Source organism: Psittacula echo, assembly GCF_963264785.1.
Source record: "Psittacula echo genome assembly, chromosome: 2".
In the NCBI taxonomy this organism is placed as follows: domain Eukaryota; kingdom Metazoa; phylum Chordata; class Aves; order Psittaciformes; family Psittacidae; genus Psittacula; species Psittacula echo.
This window is the reverse complement of record NC_137737.1, coordinates 49,627,197-49,645,545: the sequence shown is the minus strand read 5'-3', so window position 1 is coordinate 49,645,545 and position 18,349 is coordinate 49,627,197. Positions and strand designations below refer to the sequence as shown.

At 41.1% G+C, this 18,349-nt stretch overlaps 1 protein-coding gene across 1 annotated transcript in view; it reads right to left on the bottom strand.

The window, feature by feature from the left end:
* DIP2C (disco interacting protein 2 homolog C) overlaps nucleotides 1–18,349 on the bottom strand; it is a gene marked incomplete at both ends in the record, with an annotated part of 321,979 nt that overhangs the window by 128,868 nt on the left and 174,762 nt on the right. The window contains one exon of the mRNA XM_080611663.1: nucleotides 6,144–6,254. Within this exon, the coding sequence (XP_080467789.1) occupies nucleotides 6,144–6,254 (111 nt within the window). The remainder of the gene's footprint in view (nucleotides 1–6,143; nucleotides 6,255–18,349) is intronic.

The window sequence follows — 18,349 nt, the reverse complement described above, 5'->3', positions numbered from 1 at the left end:
GGCAGGGGGGTTGGAACTAGATGATCTTAAGGTCCTTTCCAACCCTGACTATTCTATGATTCTATGATTCCATGATTCGTTTGGAAGTTTTATGATTTCAAATCAAAAACAGCATAAGCTGTTCAGTCTTCTCCTTATTGAACCACAATGTGGGAAAGGTGGCTCAGGAACCTGAGCCAGAAGAATTGTACTCTGGAGGCACTTGTTTCAGAAAAAAATCTCCAAAAATCTCCTATATTAAAACATCTTTCAAGAGAAGTGCCTAGTGTGTTTGGAAAATGAGCTGTTCTCTGCAGCGTTGAGATCTCTGGGGCAGGGGTTGGCAGCCCCCCAAGAATGGTGTACCAGATTGACTTCTTCCTTCTCATCTTCAGAACGTATGGAGAAAAAACCAGCAAGACTAAGCGGGAGAAGGGAGTTACTCCTTCCCGAGAGTCCAGGTACCACAACCACCCTACCAGCAGCATCCTTCATCCATGCTACCAGCTGAGAGATGCTAATTCCACATATGGCATTTCTCAAAACACTCCATTTCTTGGCTTCCAGCTCTATGCTTATCCACTGCTGTGCCTTTTAAAACCTATCCAAATAGTTCATGTAGCACATGTGCTCTCACTTGCTGGTCTTTCCTCTAGGACACCGTGAACCCTTAGATGTAAGAGGCAGTGCAATTTCACTTATGCTGCTATTTCCCACATCATTTTTGACATCTGGAAAACTCAGTTTTTAGAGCTCACTGGCCTCATTTTTCTTCAGTTGCTTCAGGCAGTGCAGAACACGGATCATCTTCAAGGCTTCTCAGAGACCTCATGAGAAACAAGGGACTTATTTGGCCAAACCTATCTGTCATACCTTCATCTCATCAGAGGAGAATTCTACAGCAGAAATCCTAGAGCCAAGTGCTGCTATCTGACCCCTAACAAAAGCATGTGCATTTGAACATACTATAGATTCCCTAGAATTTAATGTTGATTTTTTCAGTTTTTAATTTTCACTGGTGCATACTTTCTTTAATATTCCCATCATACCTTTCTTTTTGATTTTTTTACCAACAGGTGTGGGATCACTAAAAGGCAGGTCCTGGCACATGACAAGGTGCTCTGGTTTTCAGCACTGGGATGGAGAACTGAAGCTTTTTGGTTTGGCATAACCTGAAGGCCACAGAGGTGTCCCTTTCAAAAAATGAGGTTGGTACGGTCCTGACGTTTTATTTCTCCATGTTTTGAACATCCAGCTGAGGAAGGATATCATACTTTTCTCTGCAGAGGAGATAAAAGAGGTGCTGAAGGTCTCTGAAGGAGATTTGCTCTCTCAACCCTGCAGGCCATGAATGGCTGAGAAATGCAGATATGGGGGAGAGTTATCACGATCAAGGAAACAATTCATAATCAGGAGGATGTGCCCAGTTTAACCATGGCGTATTTGGTTTGGAACTGCCACAGCAGCAGGCACTGCTGTACTGCGCTGCAGCCTTTACGTGGCAGTAGAACCCAGCTCTGCCTCAGGCCATCAGGACAGCCAGCCACAGACAAGGGGCCAAACTCTAACAGCCCTATAACTTCAGGGCTGCACTGTGGAGAGGTTACAGATCACTATTTTAAGCACCAAACCAGTGAGACCATTCTTCCAAAAGCAAGACAGCTGATATGATGGCATTTTAAATAATGGTGGCAGAGGCTTCAGGTCTTTCTACAAGATTTCAGTGTTACAATGAGCAGAATGTAGCCAGTGCTAATCAGGGAGCAAACAGGTCCCTAGTAACTGTATGGAAGACATATAGGGCCAACATCTCATTATTCGACTGAGTTAGTGCAGTTAGACAGCATGGTAAGACTGTGAAAGCTAAGCCATTCAGGTTACCTACTTGTTTACCAAGTAATTCTTATCTCCTTATCTCAACACACTATACCAAATCCATGGATTTGCAGCTTCCAAAAGTACCTGAGAACTCTAGTTTTTCAGCTGTGCTAAGGAAACAAAGCTGAAGCTATATCTACAAGACCATTATTGACTTCGTACTCAAGTCTGTGCCTGATTTTGCAGTCATGTCACTTGAATCAGATCAAACCAGACGCTGATGTCTATTCTGCATGCAGAACAGAAGACAAGTGTAAGCCAGTTTTTATTTGACTTGCCTAAAAAGTCACTGGCCAGAAAAAACTCTTGGCAAAATACTTATCCAGCCTTCAGCAACATTTGGCTTCAGTGTCATCTCAAGCCCCCCCATAATGTTATACTACAGGCACTGGTTAAGGAATGGCAGGTGCTAGGAGAAAAACACTGCCGCAATCTACATTTGGGAAACTTTTCCAAATACGGTTTCTAAGTGAATAAATAATATGAGAGGTTTTATATTCAGTAGTAAACAAATAAAAAATGCTTTTGAATTAGTATCAGCTAAACTAGCTGCCACATTTCTATACAGTAAATAACGTAGTTTAACCCTGCAATGATGCAGTTACCACACTTATAGCATTACCCATTTCTTTAGATATCTGAAAAACTATTACAGCAGCTGACATTTTGTAACACAATGTTCAGGATCTCTTCCTATATAAAAAGAAGCAGCCAGAGAATTTTAAACCTTTTTGGTTTTAAAGAATTAGACTAAATTCCCAATGTAGGCTAAAATTCTAAAATCAAATTATCTTAAAACACAAGAAGTTTTAGGAACATGTAGGAGAAAGAAAAAAAAAGCTTCCATAAACTCACGAGTCAATTTTATTTAGAATATAAAAACCATAGAAACCAGGTTTTCAAACTAATAAGTGCTGAAAAATTCTATCACAGCATTAATGAAATAATGATGATGATAATAATAATAACAAAAACAACAACAGTAATGACCGAAGTGAAAAAATAGGTAAGTATTTAAAATGTCACAGTCTGACATTTTCCATAATAAAACAGCATACGTTGAAGGTGATATTAGTGGCAGCAATGATTCTGAGTCTCCAAAGAGAATTCATTAAACAATCTTCGCTGACATCTAAATTTATGTAAAAAGCAAAGGCATGGAAGGAGAGTTTGATGACTTTCAGGATGTCAGACTTCCAGTTAGGAAAACCTTACCAAGAAGGGGCAGAAAAGGACTTTGGTCAGAGTTGGAGTAGAGGATTTGTTTGCAGATGTCAATTGAAATAAATGGTGCAAAAAACCTAAGGAAAGGAAATGTTTTCCTAGAAGTGACTTACTTATTGGTTAAAGACTGAGAATTCATTCTAGTTTGTGTCTTTTCCAAGAAGATGTGCCAAATATGATAACAAGCATTGAAACTGGGTAACAGCTAGGATCGAACAATCAGAGTGTGATCAGAGCAGAGATGCTAAAGTATTAAGTACAACAAAACAACAAGCAAAACAAAGGCTTCTACCTGAAGTAAATCTGAATCTGTAGACACGATAACAAGAAAGAAACCTGACTTGCAAGTTTGTAACCTGCAGTAATAAGCACGTATGAGTCATGAGACCAAGAAATAAATAGACTTCTGATTTCAAAGGCAACGTACAGAAGGGGAGAACAAAATTCAGAATAGGAACATGGCACTGTATCTTAGCAAAGGTCTTCTGAAACTAAATTTGAAGAAGATGACCTCATAACTCTTCAAAACTGCAATAGAAGTTTACATTTACCTTCATCAACATTTGCTATATACAGTTGGAAGTGAGTGAAGATGCTGTAGGTGTTCAAACCAATTTGCTGGAGAGCTCAGTGACTTGCTGAGGAGTCATGCTATACAGCAGTCAAGGTAGGAATTCAAAGCCCTGCCGTAAGTCTCCAAAATACTGTCAAGCTTTTCAGGTTAAACACCAAGGACATTTTCAAAGCAGCAAGAGAAGTCTGGATTTATAGTATATTCCTGACTTTCCTATGATGAGACTCCTGCACTAACAAGCAACCCTTCGCACTCAAGCACTCAATCCCTTAATTTTCCTCTCAGCAGCAAAATTTGTGTCTTTATTACTTATACATATAACATTGTAACACTCCACCCCATAAGGCATGACCTTACGTACCACTTCACTGAACAAATGCCTTCCTTTCAAGGAAGCAGGCAGTGATCAAGAAGTTGCAACACCAACTCAGAGCACTCTAGGGGTATCAGGACAGGCACACAGGGAAGATGTGCATGATGTCTCCTTTTGCTCATCCCCAAACTGACTCAACATCTTTGTTTACGAATTGCAAGCATAGCTCAAGCAGACAACTTCCAACACACATTTTTTTAATGGAATAGCTCTGGAGAGTCACAGCTTGAAGGTTTGAAGACCATGGGTTGCACACCTACAAACTAGAAAATTTCAGGACTGGCATTTTTACTTGTTTGAAAACAGTGGGTAGAAATCAGATCAGCGTAATGAGGGAGAAGCTTCTAGGAGCTTATATATCAAGGACTTATGCAGATCCTACAACCATCATTCAATGGAAAACTGGCAGCATCTACAGTGTGAACACAAGGTTTCTGAAGGGAGAAGGGAGTTTTTCAAATTTATCAGAATGGTCTGGACAGAAATTAACTTTCTCTGCCAACATTTATCATTTCATTTTCCTTTAAGTAGGACTGGGAAGCTCTTTGACTAATGGAATGAACCAGAGTTATGTTACAAAAGGTTTTTTAAGGAGTTCTCTTTAATTTTCCACAGTTGTGTCAGCACAATGACACAACTTGCTGACTGCATCCAGCAAGATGCCTCTAAAACACAATCCAGAACCTCCACAGTTGGCTTCCTGGCGCCTTTCACAACCATCACTCCCTGGCTCCCGACTCTGAACTCACAAGGGCTTCTCTGCCACAGCGGTTGATGGGTGCTGCTCTCTATAGCTCCCTCATTCTGCTGCAAGAGAGGCAGCACTGGACAAACAGACCTTGGCTTTCTGGCTGTCATCTGAGAAGCATGCTTAATACTGCAGCAGTTGAAACAACAGCTGAGAACAGCTACCCTTCATTCAGTTAAGATGTAGTACATGCAGTTTATGCCTTCAAAGGTGAGAGTAAAGAAGTTTCAGAGTTTATTTTTCCTTCAGTTATAAACCAACCACTTCCTTCACTTCTTGTTATATCTGGATATACTTGGAATATACTTGGATATTGTGAATATACTTGGATTCCATTCATTTGGAAATGAGATTTTACCCTTTTGCTCATCTTTGAAATTAGTTTTATCTTCCCTTAATCAGTGCTTCTGTTTAGGGCATAATGATGTTCTCAACTTGCTATACTTCAAGCTAGATATTTTTTTAATGGTATTCCCCAAACTGGAATCACTACAACAAAATCCAGATGTGCCACACACCCATAGACTAGTGGAGGTCGACAGGAACCTCTGGAGATCATTCAGTTCAACTCTCTGCTCAAAGCAAGATCACCTACAGGAGACTGCTTGGGGACATGTTTTGAACAGATCCAAGGGTGAAGACACCACAACCTTTCTGGTCAACCCATGCCAGTGTTTAACCACTCAGAGTACAAAAGTTTTTTCTTCTACTTAAATGGAATTTTTCATATTTCAGTTTGCACCTACTGTCTCTTCTTCTGTCACTGAGCACCACCGAGAAGAGTCTGGCTCCATCTTCTTTACTTCTCCCAAGCTACTTATATACATGGATAAAAACCTCTGAGCCTTCTCTTCTCCATAACTCCAGCCCCAGCAGCCTCTCCTCACATAGAAAAGGCTCTGTTCTTTTAATAATTAATTCCTTTAATGATTCCTCTAATCATCTTTATGGTCTTTTGTTGGACTCACTCCAGTATGTCCATATCTATGTTGGACTAAGGAGCTCAGCACTGGACCCAGCACTCCAGATGTACCTCACAAGTGCTGAGCAGAAGGGAACAACCACCTCCCTTGACCTACTGGCCCCTTCTGGGCCCACACTTTCCCTACTCTTCCTTTTGCTGCTGATGTGCCCGCAGAAGCCCTTCTTGCTGCCCTTTATGTTTATTGTCATTCAATTCCAGATATATTTTGGATTTGTAAATCCACCCCTGCATGCTTGGACAGTGTCTCTGTATTCATACAACAAATATCTCCCATGTATAGCTACTACACGAGTTTACAGCAAAATTCCCTTTAAAGAAGCAAAGAACAGAACCAGCTGTTTTAACTTTTCATTCTAATTCTGTGGACTTCAGTTCTACTTACCCGATCTATAGCGCTCATCCCGTGACCCTGAGGACCTGCGTCGGTGATATCGAGAGGAAGAGGATGGAGTAACAGGAGTTCGACGTTCTTGTGGCAATGCCTGGTCCACCCCTGCATTAATTAAAAAACAAAACAAACAGCTCATTCTGATTGAATGCCAGAAGCTTAATAGTGAGGAGGAGGAGCTCAGCCTACCCTAGAAGTAGAAAAAGGGCATCCAGTGGCTAAATCATGCCATATCAATTGGTTACACAGTACTTGCCTCTGGTCAGCTTTTCTGGTGTGGTTATTTTGCTGGCTCTCTCTAAGAAAACCTTTTTCCAAGATCATAGACTACGTAAGAAGAGCATACAGGCAGCAAGCTTGGTGATGTTGTTTTATTTTCCTAAACATGTGACATTTCATCAAGTAGTATTCAGGAAATATTTTGATGTGCTAATAAAGGCAGGCACGATTGCAAAGGATCTTGAAACTTTCCTGCAAATTGGTTAAAAGCAATTCCTAAGAAGACTTGCATTGATAATACAAGTCTAATAGTTTATCTATATTATATGTATAATACATATATATATATCTATAGTCTATATAACATCTAATATTTTAGTCTTCCCAGTGCACATTATCTAAAACCTCATGCAGTTGGATGACACCGGCTGGTGACAACAAAATACTAACCTACAGAAAATAGATACCCTGTATGAAGGGAACTGTATTAATACCTATAGGCATTTTTAGCTTCCAAGAGCCAGAAAGTAAACAATAACTGCACCAAACCAGCCTGAAAATAGTGATCTGTTCCAGCAAAACAACAAAAATAACTCAGCGTTATAAAATACATACACCTGCAGCGTCTCAGTAAGTATCTCTAAACATCCAGTATTTAAGATTCATCCCCTTCTCATAGTGAATTTGCTTTTTTTAAAAATAGGTGTTTTCTTGAAGGCTCCTTACATGACAGTAGTGCTGTAACAGCAGCATTGTATATAAACACTTCTAGAAACTAATGTTCCTTGACATCTTCCAGAGAAGGGTGAAATAATTACGCATGAAAATTCAAATAAACAATAGGAAAAGAAAGCAAACCTGCATGTATAATAGTGGCATAATATGTTACCCTGCTGTCTTCCACAGAAGAACCTGAGGAGACAAGCCCAGTAAGCCCAGAGCCTTAGGCACTGTGATGCACAGGAGCAAAAAAAACAGGAGTACCTGAAGAAATGAACTCAATTCTTTCCTATTACATTTGCCTTTAAAAAGTAGCTACCCTATGTGGAACTGTAAGGACAGAAATAAAATTGACCTCTCGCACATGGGGTTGACAGTAGGAAAGACTTGTTACAATTACTTTATTAAACTATTAAGTATTCAAAGGGATGACTAATAAACAAAGCAATGCTTGGAAATATGTTCATATTTTCCAATTAAAACATAATATAAACCCTCCCCACTACTATTTTTGAACTATTCAATGCCTGCTTGTTGGATAGGAATAAGAGTTTCTGTTTGTTGAAACGAAAACTTTTAGACCAAACAAAAATGCTACGTTGATTTCAAACAGTCTCAATTATGTTTCAAAAGCATCATTTAAAAGCCATTTTACACTTTGTACACTTATTTCATTGTGGAAACAAACTGAACTCCAAATATAGCTTCTCTCTTGAATCTTTGGAATATTAGTAATATCAAGTCTTCTTTGATTTTGTGGAAAAATGACTGGTTGGCTGAAAAACATACTTGGAGTAAAATCTCATAGACACATAAAAGACAGACTGAATCCATACATTTTCTTCTACTCAGATTGTGACTAACCATTTATACTCTTACATCAAATAAAACGTCTTCATTTTACTGCTCTGTCTCCATACTACAGTACTGTGTAATTTCACTTGCCCTCAAGCCTTTATATTCTTTAAGGCAGGTGAACCTAACTTCTGAATCAGTGAAATAACCAGAAGAAATATTTTCTTCTCATTTGTATAGAGTTTTTCCTTCTTTGCTGGGTCACCTTGAGAACCAGCAATATAACATTAACAATAAAATTAATTTTGATGGAAAATTTTCAATACTTTCTGGAAATCAGACCCATTTACAAAAAAAACACACTCCAGAAACATGAGCCTAAAAAACTGCTGCTGTGTGACAGAGATCTTGTGTAGAAAGTGCCACAGCTTCCCATGGGCAAATGACTTGTGTAGAGCAACGGCATGTGGAGAAGAACAAACAAAAATAATTGAGGTGTTACTACTGAAGTACATCATCATGATTACATAGTAAAAGGGGATTAAATGCATTCTTACAGCAACAAAACCACATGGAGTAGGCTTTAGAAACACTGAGGGGGAAATTAAGTTGTGAGGAAAAGCGTAAGTTTCAGAGCTGCACAGCTGCTGGGGGAGAACTTTCAGGTAGACCTGTCAGCTGTTGAGAGCTGACAAAATACATTCAAGCCTGAGGTTTCCTTCTCTTGGCTATGAGACACCTCAAGTGTTTCATTCTCTTCTGCAGCTGTGAGCAGTGCTAAAAGCTCTTTTCAAGGTGTCCAAAAAACAGTGCATATAAGGTAACCTCGAACAGTTACTCTGTGTAACAGAAGACAGCAGGATACCCCATTAGGTAGGCAGCATGGCTGCCCAATGTACTCCCTAACACTGCAAAGGGCTCTTCCCCCCTCTGGTTCACTATGGAGATTTATGCAGCTACTTGTTCTTAGTACAGGTACAGAAATCTCTCATCTAATCTGAAAATGGAGACACTTTAAGTAGTTTACCTCCCTCTTACTTTGTATATATGTGTTTGTTCTTTTAAGTAAGTCTGTTCTTATTCAATAGGTAATACAGGGTTTCTTTGTACAGTTAGGAAAGAGACAGCACCAACATCCTGCACTAGTAGTCATTTAAGGCCACAGCAAACTAAATAAGAATTTCAAAATACCTTCTGCTTTTATGAGGTCTGAGGATCCTTTCATGGCTTTACTTCCCACTTTCCCATAAATATAACAACAGTGAACCTCTACCCAAGTACGGAGCACAACGTGGGAACTTGGCTCTCCAAAAGCACCGATTTACATGAGGAAGTTAATTCTGTACTGAAATGGCTCTCTGTTTGCCATCTGTGGGGAAACCTCTCTCCATATTAAGTTTCTTTAACGTGAGAAAACGCAGAGCATAGACTCACTTTGGAGAGAGACAGTAAGAAACCTAATGATGGTTACTTACTGAAGGCTCTGGAGCAGGAATTATCTAGCACTGCCTGGACTCACACCTTCGCTTTCTATGCACCCGCTCCCTCGCACAGCACCAACAGTGGTGTGAGACAAAGTACACAATAGCGAGAACCTACATGCTGCCATTCCTGAGTGATGGGTAGGAGTAAAAGCCACACAGAATAATGAACACCATGAAATCAGTGAAGTGTTGCCATAAATAGCAAAGTAGTGTTAACAGCAGAACTGTTCACCTTCATGAAGGCTCTAGCCATACAGTGCAGTAACAAGCATCTTTTTTTTCACTTATACTTCTGAACATAACTAAACCCCAAAATTGATAGCCTTCACAGCCAGCACACAGGGTCCCTGAGTTAAGTGCTAATGCTTGTTCAAGTGCAGCTTTGCATCTGTGTGAATCAGTGGAAGTGGTGGCATAATGGGCTTTGAGAATTCGTACTTGGATCGATTCCTAAATTTAAGGAGGCAGCAGAACAATGAATGGCTTTCGTAAGAGAAAGAACAGCATCATGCCAGTGCCCTGTGCGCAGACACAATCACAGTCACTGTCAAACTCGCATAATTCTTAATAACAACAGTTTACCCCAACCTTGCACCTAAAGCACAAACTCAAAAGGTAAGTGTAATTAGCACTAATGATTGACTTATCACACGTTACGAAGAATTTTAGTAATATATATATATCTGCCTGGACCACAGTTATTTTACATAAAAGGCTGAGAAATCAGTGCTTTACACTCATTGTGTTACACATATGCATTATTACCAGGTGCACTGGAGCGAACAGCCACATCCTTAACACAAGCATTAGTTCATTTATCTAATGCTCCTAATGTGGGCTTTAGCTTGCAGATTAAGATACCTATATTTAGGCGGGTACAAGAAGGTGCTTAAGCTAAGCTCCCATTACAAAAAAGAGACTTACGCCAGGACTCACAAGTTTAAACAGAGGTGTCCACTTTCTGTTCAGATATCGTGGACACTGATACCCGGCTTGACCAGAATGGCATACGTCCCCTTTAAGTCCTGTTTTATATGCGCTCACTCTCTGCGGATGTATCCGATACCTTAGGAGATACTGAACAGTATTAGACTCTTATCTTCAGGGAACAACATGAGCCCAGTAAAGCCTTCAGAGCTACACAGGTGGTCAGTGGAGGTATCTGCTTCAGAATAAGCTGAAAAGCTCTATGGGTTTCATCAACAGAATTAATGGTTTCTCTTCATGTGAGAATGGCAACTTGAATACCAGGTTAATAGGCAGGCCACTTAATGCAGATATATCAATCTACAAATCCTAATCTTCAAGCTAGATCCTGCCTCAATTGTATTTAGCTAAAAAATGCAAAAACTTCAGTAGATTTATAGAATCATAGAACCATAGAATAGTTAGGGTTGGAAAGGACCTTAAGATCATCTAGTTCCAACCCCCCTGCCATGGGCAGGGACACCTCACACTAAACCATGCCACCCAAGGCTCTGTCCGACCTGGCCTTGAACACCACCAGGGATGGAGCATTCACAACTTCCCTGGGCAACCCATTCCAGTGCCTTACCACCCTCACAGTAAAGAATTTCTTCCTTAGATCCAATCTAAAAAACATCCCCTGTTTAAATTTTAACCCGTTACCCCTTGCCCTGTCACTACAGTCCCTAACGAAGAGTCCATCCCCAGCATCCTTGTAGGCCTCCTTCAGATACTGGAAGGCTGCTATGAGGTCTCCACGCAGCCTTCTCTTCTCCAGGCCAAATGCCACTGCAAGCTGCATAGTTTCATTTTTAGAATCACAGAACGGTTTGGGTTGGAAGGGACCTCAAAGTTCATACAGTTTCAACCCCTGCCATGGGCAGGGACACCTTCCGCTAGACCAGGCTGCTCAAAGACCTGGCCTTGAAGACTTCAGGGATGGGGCAGCCAGAACTTCTCCAGGCAACCTATGCCAGTGCCTCGCTACCCTCATAGTGCAGAGTTTCTTCTTTGCATCTAATCTAAAACTCCACTCTGTCAGTTTAAAGCCATTGCCCTTGTCCTGTCACTACATGCCCTTGTAAGAAGTCCCTCTCCAGATTTCTTATCGGCCACTTGAGGTACTGGAAAGCTGCTTTAAGGTTTCCCTGGAGCCTTCTCTTCTCCAGGCTGAAGAAGCCCAACTCTCTCAGCCTGCTTCATAGCAGAGGTGCTCCTGATCACCTTTGTGGCCTCCTCTGGACTACCTCCAACAGGTCCATATCTTTCTTATGTTGGGAGCCCCAGAGGTAAGTGCAGTACTGCAGGTGGGGCCTCACCAGAGCAGAATAGAGGGGGAGAATCACCTCTCTTGACCTGCTGGCCACACTCGTTTTGATGCAGCCCAGCACAGAGTTGGCTTTCTGGGTTGCAAGCGCATGTCTCCGGCACATGCTGAACTTCTTGTCAACCAGCATCACCAAATCCTTCTCAGGCATGCTCTCAATCCATTCTCTGCCCAGCCTGTAGTTGTGTTTGCATCTTAAGAGCACAGAAAGCACAAGATTGTCAGCTGGAAGCAGGCTCCACCTCCTTCCATCTTCTTTTTTTTTGCCTTCTATCTCTTTGCTCCTCCTCCTTCTCCCTTCTTTATTACTTCTTTTTGTAGCTAAATTGAAGTGCTATGTGCTGATAATGTGGCAATAGCTGCACTGCCCTCTCCAACAGAGCTCAATTGTTTCATAATGACAGCTGACAAGTTGCTTTGATGTATCTCTTGTTCCTATGTCTGTGTGAAATTTTTTAATCTAAAAATATTTAAAAGCTGAAATTTCTAATTGACAAGAAATAGAAGGCATTCTTAGACACAGGCTGCATTTATTGTTCTAAAATAACTCACAGTGTGTGCCCCCAGGAGAGAGAGCTGTAGGATAAACCCAGCAACTCCAGTGCTAGTGGGAAGGAAGGCAAACAGTGTTTGAAGAAACATTGTTTATCTTCCGCTCAAATAATTTCCTGAGCTTCTACACAGTGGCGGGTGGCTCAGCTTTGAAAGCAAAGCCAGGTGATGAAGCATTTTGTAAACAGGTTAAATGTCACACTATCCCCATGGAACTTGTTACTTAGTGTGGCACTTCACTCTTCCCATTAAGTGTACATCTAAGTAATGAATTCACTGGATAAGCCAAAGGAGATTTAAAAGGTGATATTCCTCACCAAAGCTATCCAGGAAAGTGGAGCCACTTTCTGCTAGATAAGTCTGGAGAAAATGGCATTTCTTATTAGATATGCTTAATTAACAATCTTTCCTTCACAGGTGAGCTTTCACACTTTCTCCTGCACTTGGTTCTAATTTCAAACAATGCACATACTTCAAATCATTCTTTATTGCAATCTTGATCTTGCCCTCCAGCATTTCTTTGAAAGCTTTACCTTTCAGTTCAAGCTTTGCATGGCTATTGTGGGCTTCTTTTTTCTTTCCATTATCTCAGTGATGGTGGACATTTGATGTTTGTTTGATGTGATGATGTTTGATTTCCATTTTTCTCTAGATAGTCCCACAGCTTCAGTGTATCATCTGAACATGCTTTTTGGAGTATATGTAGAAAAAGGCTACCTATCCACACAGCAAACACGTTCATCAATGTTCTGCTCAACTTACACTGCAGACAAATTTGGCCAGTGTTGTGAATTCCAGCAGTTTCTTCTTTTGACAGCAGCACCCAGCTCTTAATGTGACTTCACTGGCTCCACCTCCTCTGCTCCAGCCCAGATAAGCTTTGTATCAAGGCCCTCAATGGTATATTTCCTTCTATCCTCTGACTGAGCCATCTTTTCTGTGTCAGAATATTAGACCAACATCTTCATGTTTCCTTCTATGCTCTTTTATTTCACAGATGGTCTCCACGAACATCAACAGATATTTCACAGAAATTTTTCAAATTCTTTGAAAAACACCCTGACTCTGATGTGTACTAAAAATATCCTTCCCAAAAAAGCCATCATGAGCGCTGAAACTGTTAACCACATTACTGATTTCATCACGTACTTGTTTCTTCCCTTACACACACTTTTTTGGCTTTACTATTAGGGTGTAAAGTCTTTGAAGGAAGGTATTTTTTGCTCTCTGTTTGGACAAAGTTTAATATTATGAGGTCTTACTGCTGGATAGGAAACAGAGGTGCCATTAGAAAACAAAGAATGCATAAGCTGGTAACTGGGTTCTCAGCATGGCAAAAGGCAAGCAGTAACTATCATGCTTTAATTGGTGGCCTCGGGGTAGATCACAGATCCTTTCAGAACCTTCCTTTTTAAACAGACCAGGCTCTGCAAGGCATCCACCAGTTCAAACCAAAATCCTTTCTTAAAAACAACACTTACTAAGTGTTCATCTGTGTGCCAGAGTTTCTCATCTTTGAAACATCTGTCACACAGGTTTCAGAAATGTGTCCTTGAGTTGTGCAATGCATATGCCTTTCAATGAGATTAATGTTCTCAACACACATATATGCTTTGAAATGCCCCATCATCATTATCCCTTGATAAGATCTTCAAGAATTAGGAAGAGAGATCTGATAGGAATACTCATTATTAATAAAGTGAATACATGAGGGGATTTTTTTAATTCCAGAATCGTGCTTCGTTTAAACACTTCCTGGCAATCTTTGCAATCCAAATAATGTCTGTGGAAGAGAAAATGAAATTGTAATCACCAAGTTTACTTAAAGTGCCCAAAGGGGCAGCAGCAGGAACAGCTGAAAGCAAATGTATGCATGCATAGACATAGAGAAGTATGCAAATGTATGCAGACATTACACACATATATGTCATGTTAATAACAGAGGCTATGGAAATTGGTTCCTGTAATTCTACAGAAAATTGTTTCTTGGTAAGGTAAAGGGATCTTCTGTGCCAATGTATTATCTTCTCCGCACTGCATAGCCTGAAATCTCCCTGTGCTGGTGCTGTCGGGGCTCCAGCAGCAGGAGATGCAGTGATCTGTCTCTAGGCCTGTGAAAGGAGCAGCAGGTGGCTTTAAAATACCACATCTCACAAGTTTATTAGCCATAATAAATAAAGCACTGGTGACTGGTCTACATGGTTATGCTACAGATAGAGCTGCACTGGTGGTACCAATGATGGGAAATTACAGAAAGTAATCTAGTGTAGACACAGCACTTGATTAAGAGAGAATGAACCACCCATGTCTAAGCTGTTAGGAGCAAAGCTTAATTGATAACATCATCTCTGTTCTGTGAATGAATAATCAAATTTCCTGGCAAAAGACTGGAAGCAAATTGGGAAAAAACACAGCTTATGGGGGATGCAGGTAATTTAGTTACTTTTGTTCTAGGAAGAGTTTCTTTTAATAGCGTGCAAGCAGCTGTCCACATGTTATCTTACCCAGAACTGACTGATCTAATCAAGATAATCTTCAGAAAGATATTCTGAAATCAAAGCCTGTTTCAGTGGTTACTCTTCCAGTTCCTGACTCTCATGGCTCCTCTACAGAGGCAGCAAGAGAAAGGTCACAGCGCAAGAGAGACTGGGATACACGTGCAGATATAAAGGTCCAGATTCACTACTATTTTTAGATGTTTGACATACAGGTACACTAAGAAAAGTAAAAACTACTCTGCACAGAACATCTCCAGCTACAAACTGACCTCCTGAGAAAGCGTTTAGAGGAAACAAAGCTGTACTTTTCATCTCCCTAAGTTAAAGCAGGTGGGGATTTAATGAGAACGAAAAAGGGGGCTCCCCCTGTTCTTTCTCCCATTAACACTGTCAAACGCAGCATATCCGTTCCGGATTGCTGGATGTTCGATAGCCCGTCTGGAACAGTACAAATGTCCTTTGCATATGTGCAGTCTGTGCAGCATCTGGATGTGTCAGACCTATTGTGCATGCACCACAGAGTCAACCTGCAGATGTGCAGCAGATCCAGCATGTCCTCTGTGTGTCAGACTTGTTGCACGCTTGCTGTACAGCATCTGTGACAAAACACTCTCTGGGACTGTCTTGTCAATGAGAGCCTAAAAGTGAACTCCCACATCACCTGGTAGAGTATCAACCACTTGGTTGTCCAGCTCCACTTATCATTAATGCCATTCCTGAAAAGAAACTGCTCTCCCTTTCTAAAATGACAGCATTTCAATGAGCACAACAAAAAGACCATATATGTATGTGTGTTTATAACGTATACAGCCAACCCTTCTACTGCCTACATTTAGCACTTACATGATTTTATGTCATTAATTCTGTTAAACCTGGAATTGCAACTTAATTATTCCTATTTTGCAAAAATCTTGGGTGGAGGAAGTTAATCATGCCAGTCCAAGGGAACCTGTAAGGCCCATGTAAGTGGAGAAATACAGACAACACAAAGATCCAATATGGATTTCCTCCTCCAAAGCATTACAGCAAACTGGTTTGAAAATGTGCAGGGAAGGGCTTCTCAAAGGGATAATCTTTTTATAGGGCTGTATTGTCCAGACAGAACTGCAGATCTTATCTTCCCTCTAACTACCTCGTACATCATGTCTAGATTGCCTTCTGGAGTGTGGACCAGCACACAGGCAAGATGTGATGTCCTCTATGTGCCCACATGGTTGGCAAGAGAAAATCTGCTGTCTTGAGGGGCTGTGAATCCTCTGCAGCCTTGCTACAAACCCACAGAGTAGGAGCAGACTGCCTGCCACCAGCCACAGGTCAACCCCAGAAGGCAGGACAGGTATCTGCTGAAGGGCATGGCTATGCAGGCATGGCTGGGGTCATGCCTTGCTGGTCCACACTGCAAACACATAGCCTTGCAGATTGTTCTTCCTCCAGTTTGCTCTACCAGCCTGATGCCTGTTCCTAAAAGTCAGTCTGTTTCTGAATGGTTTGGATGTGAGAGGAGTTCAAACAGAGCTCTCTACTTGAAAATAGCACAGAATTAGGAGTGCTTAGACTTTTACAGCTTCCTCTGGATTCTGGTGGACTTGGACCTGTCCAGTGCTCTGTAAAAAGGCAGTGCCAAAAAGAGAATTAGAAACACATGCCTTCCTGTCTTTCACCAGCTTATTGTGTGCAAACTCCACTGAAGAATCCATGGTACGGAAGCTAGAGACATTAACATGTTCAAGTGTGACTAAGAAGGACTATTCCTTCACCCTTCCCATCACTTCGTTCTTAGGCAGACAAAAGTCAGTAACGGCCTTCCAGATGTTTTCCTTTGGTTGTCCTGCCTTGCAACTGGCAGCTCCTGGTGTATCATATTGATTTAGGTGTCTACTAGAGGCTTCCAGATGAGGCTCAGTTACAGAGGGATATGGACTGGAAAAGATATATTCATTGTGCTCACCAAAACGAAAATAAAAGAGAGGCCGGTTTCCTGCTGTGCTGGCTGCTCTCTCTCTAGCGGCCGCTTCCCGGATGTCACAGACACCAATGTTGGCAGTGCGGAGCATTCTTCTGGCAGCTCCTTCACTGTGTTGCAGTCTACACCGTACCGCGGCAGCTCCATTCGCTGCTGTAACAAGTTGAAAAAAACTAATTAATTCATGTTTAGTTTTTTTACATTTGTTACAGCGACGAATGGAGCTGCTGCCCCCATGCAGTAGAGCACACACGCACACGCACGCACAGACACCACAGGACACTCACAGAGCCAACACGGGGCAATGTTCCACTCTGCCAACATGGGCGTTAGTAATGTTAGCAAAGGTGCAGTGAGAGGACTGGATGTCCCAACAGAGAGGAACTGCCTTTGGATTTCATTTAGTTTGTTGAACGCCGTCACAGAATGCAAATCCCTGCCCTTCCCCAATGACTCAGATCCCAGTGAAAGAGCCATGTCCATTTCCATACTGTTAGACCCCTAAAACATCTATTCCTTTTTATTAGTAAGATTCAAGACCACCAAAGCTTCTGAATTCTTGCAGTTCCTCATCAAAACAATTGTTAAAAACTAAATAACAAACCCCAACAAAAAACACCGAAACCTTAACTGGTCAGGTATGTGGTTGTTCAGATACTAACGGAGGCCCACAAAAAGCAGCGCCTGTTTTGTTATCCTCTTTATTCTTGGAAAGGATTCATTTCCCCCTTCCTAGTGAGCAGGGACCTCGAGCCATTCAGATGAGTCGAGTCTTAGAAGGAGAATATTGAACTGAAGTGTTTCAAGTCTTGTCCAAAAGGTAACACAACAAAACAAACAAAAAGTACAAAGACAGCAAAGACCCAAGCACAAATATTATCAGCTTCTGGAGGAAAGTACTTTAATACAGTAGAAGCAGTGTCTTCCACTGTAACAGAATAATTCGTTTAGCCATCAGCTAAATGACTGAGCTTGATGTACATACAAGAAAACAGTGGACAATATTTCAATACTTTTCCTCTTCATTCTATTATAATCTTCCTTCACTCATCCATATCCCACATTCCTAGTGTAGGATTTGCTAGGAAGACGGTAAAGCAGAAAATGTTCACTCTATTTGATCCTATCTTTAAAACAACCCTAAATCAGTTACATCCTCAATCATGACCTCTTCAAATTACTGAATGAACTCCACTACAGGACTGGCTTACAGAGATTCCTCTGCTGCATCTTACACTGGAAAACTCATATAGAATCAAAGAATGGTTTGGGTTGGAAGGGACCTTAAAGATCATTTGGTTCCACTCCCCCGTGCCACAGGCAGGGACACCTTCCACATGTCACAACAGAGACCTTGAAAGATGACCTTGGAGGGTTCTCCACCTTCTCTCTTTCATCATTACACATATGATGAATGTCCAGCAGTTTCAGCCATGGATACAGTTTGACCAGAAGGCTATGATGTTTCTGGAGAAAAAGCTGTATTTTCTTGTGTGAAGAAAAAAAAAGGTGTACCTGATTATACAAACAAATACTGGTACGAACTGCACCACTGTGTTGAGTATTACTATGAGGCAACAGTTTCTCCGTAATTCAGTAAACCTAACTAGGTCTCATGAGAACATACTGTGAAGACTATTATATGTCTGATAGTCTGGTCAGACCAATAAATATCC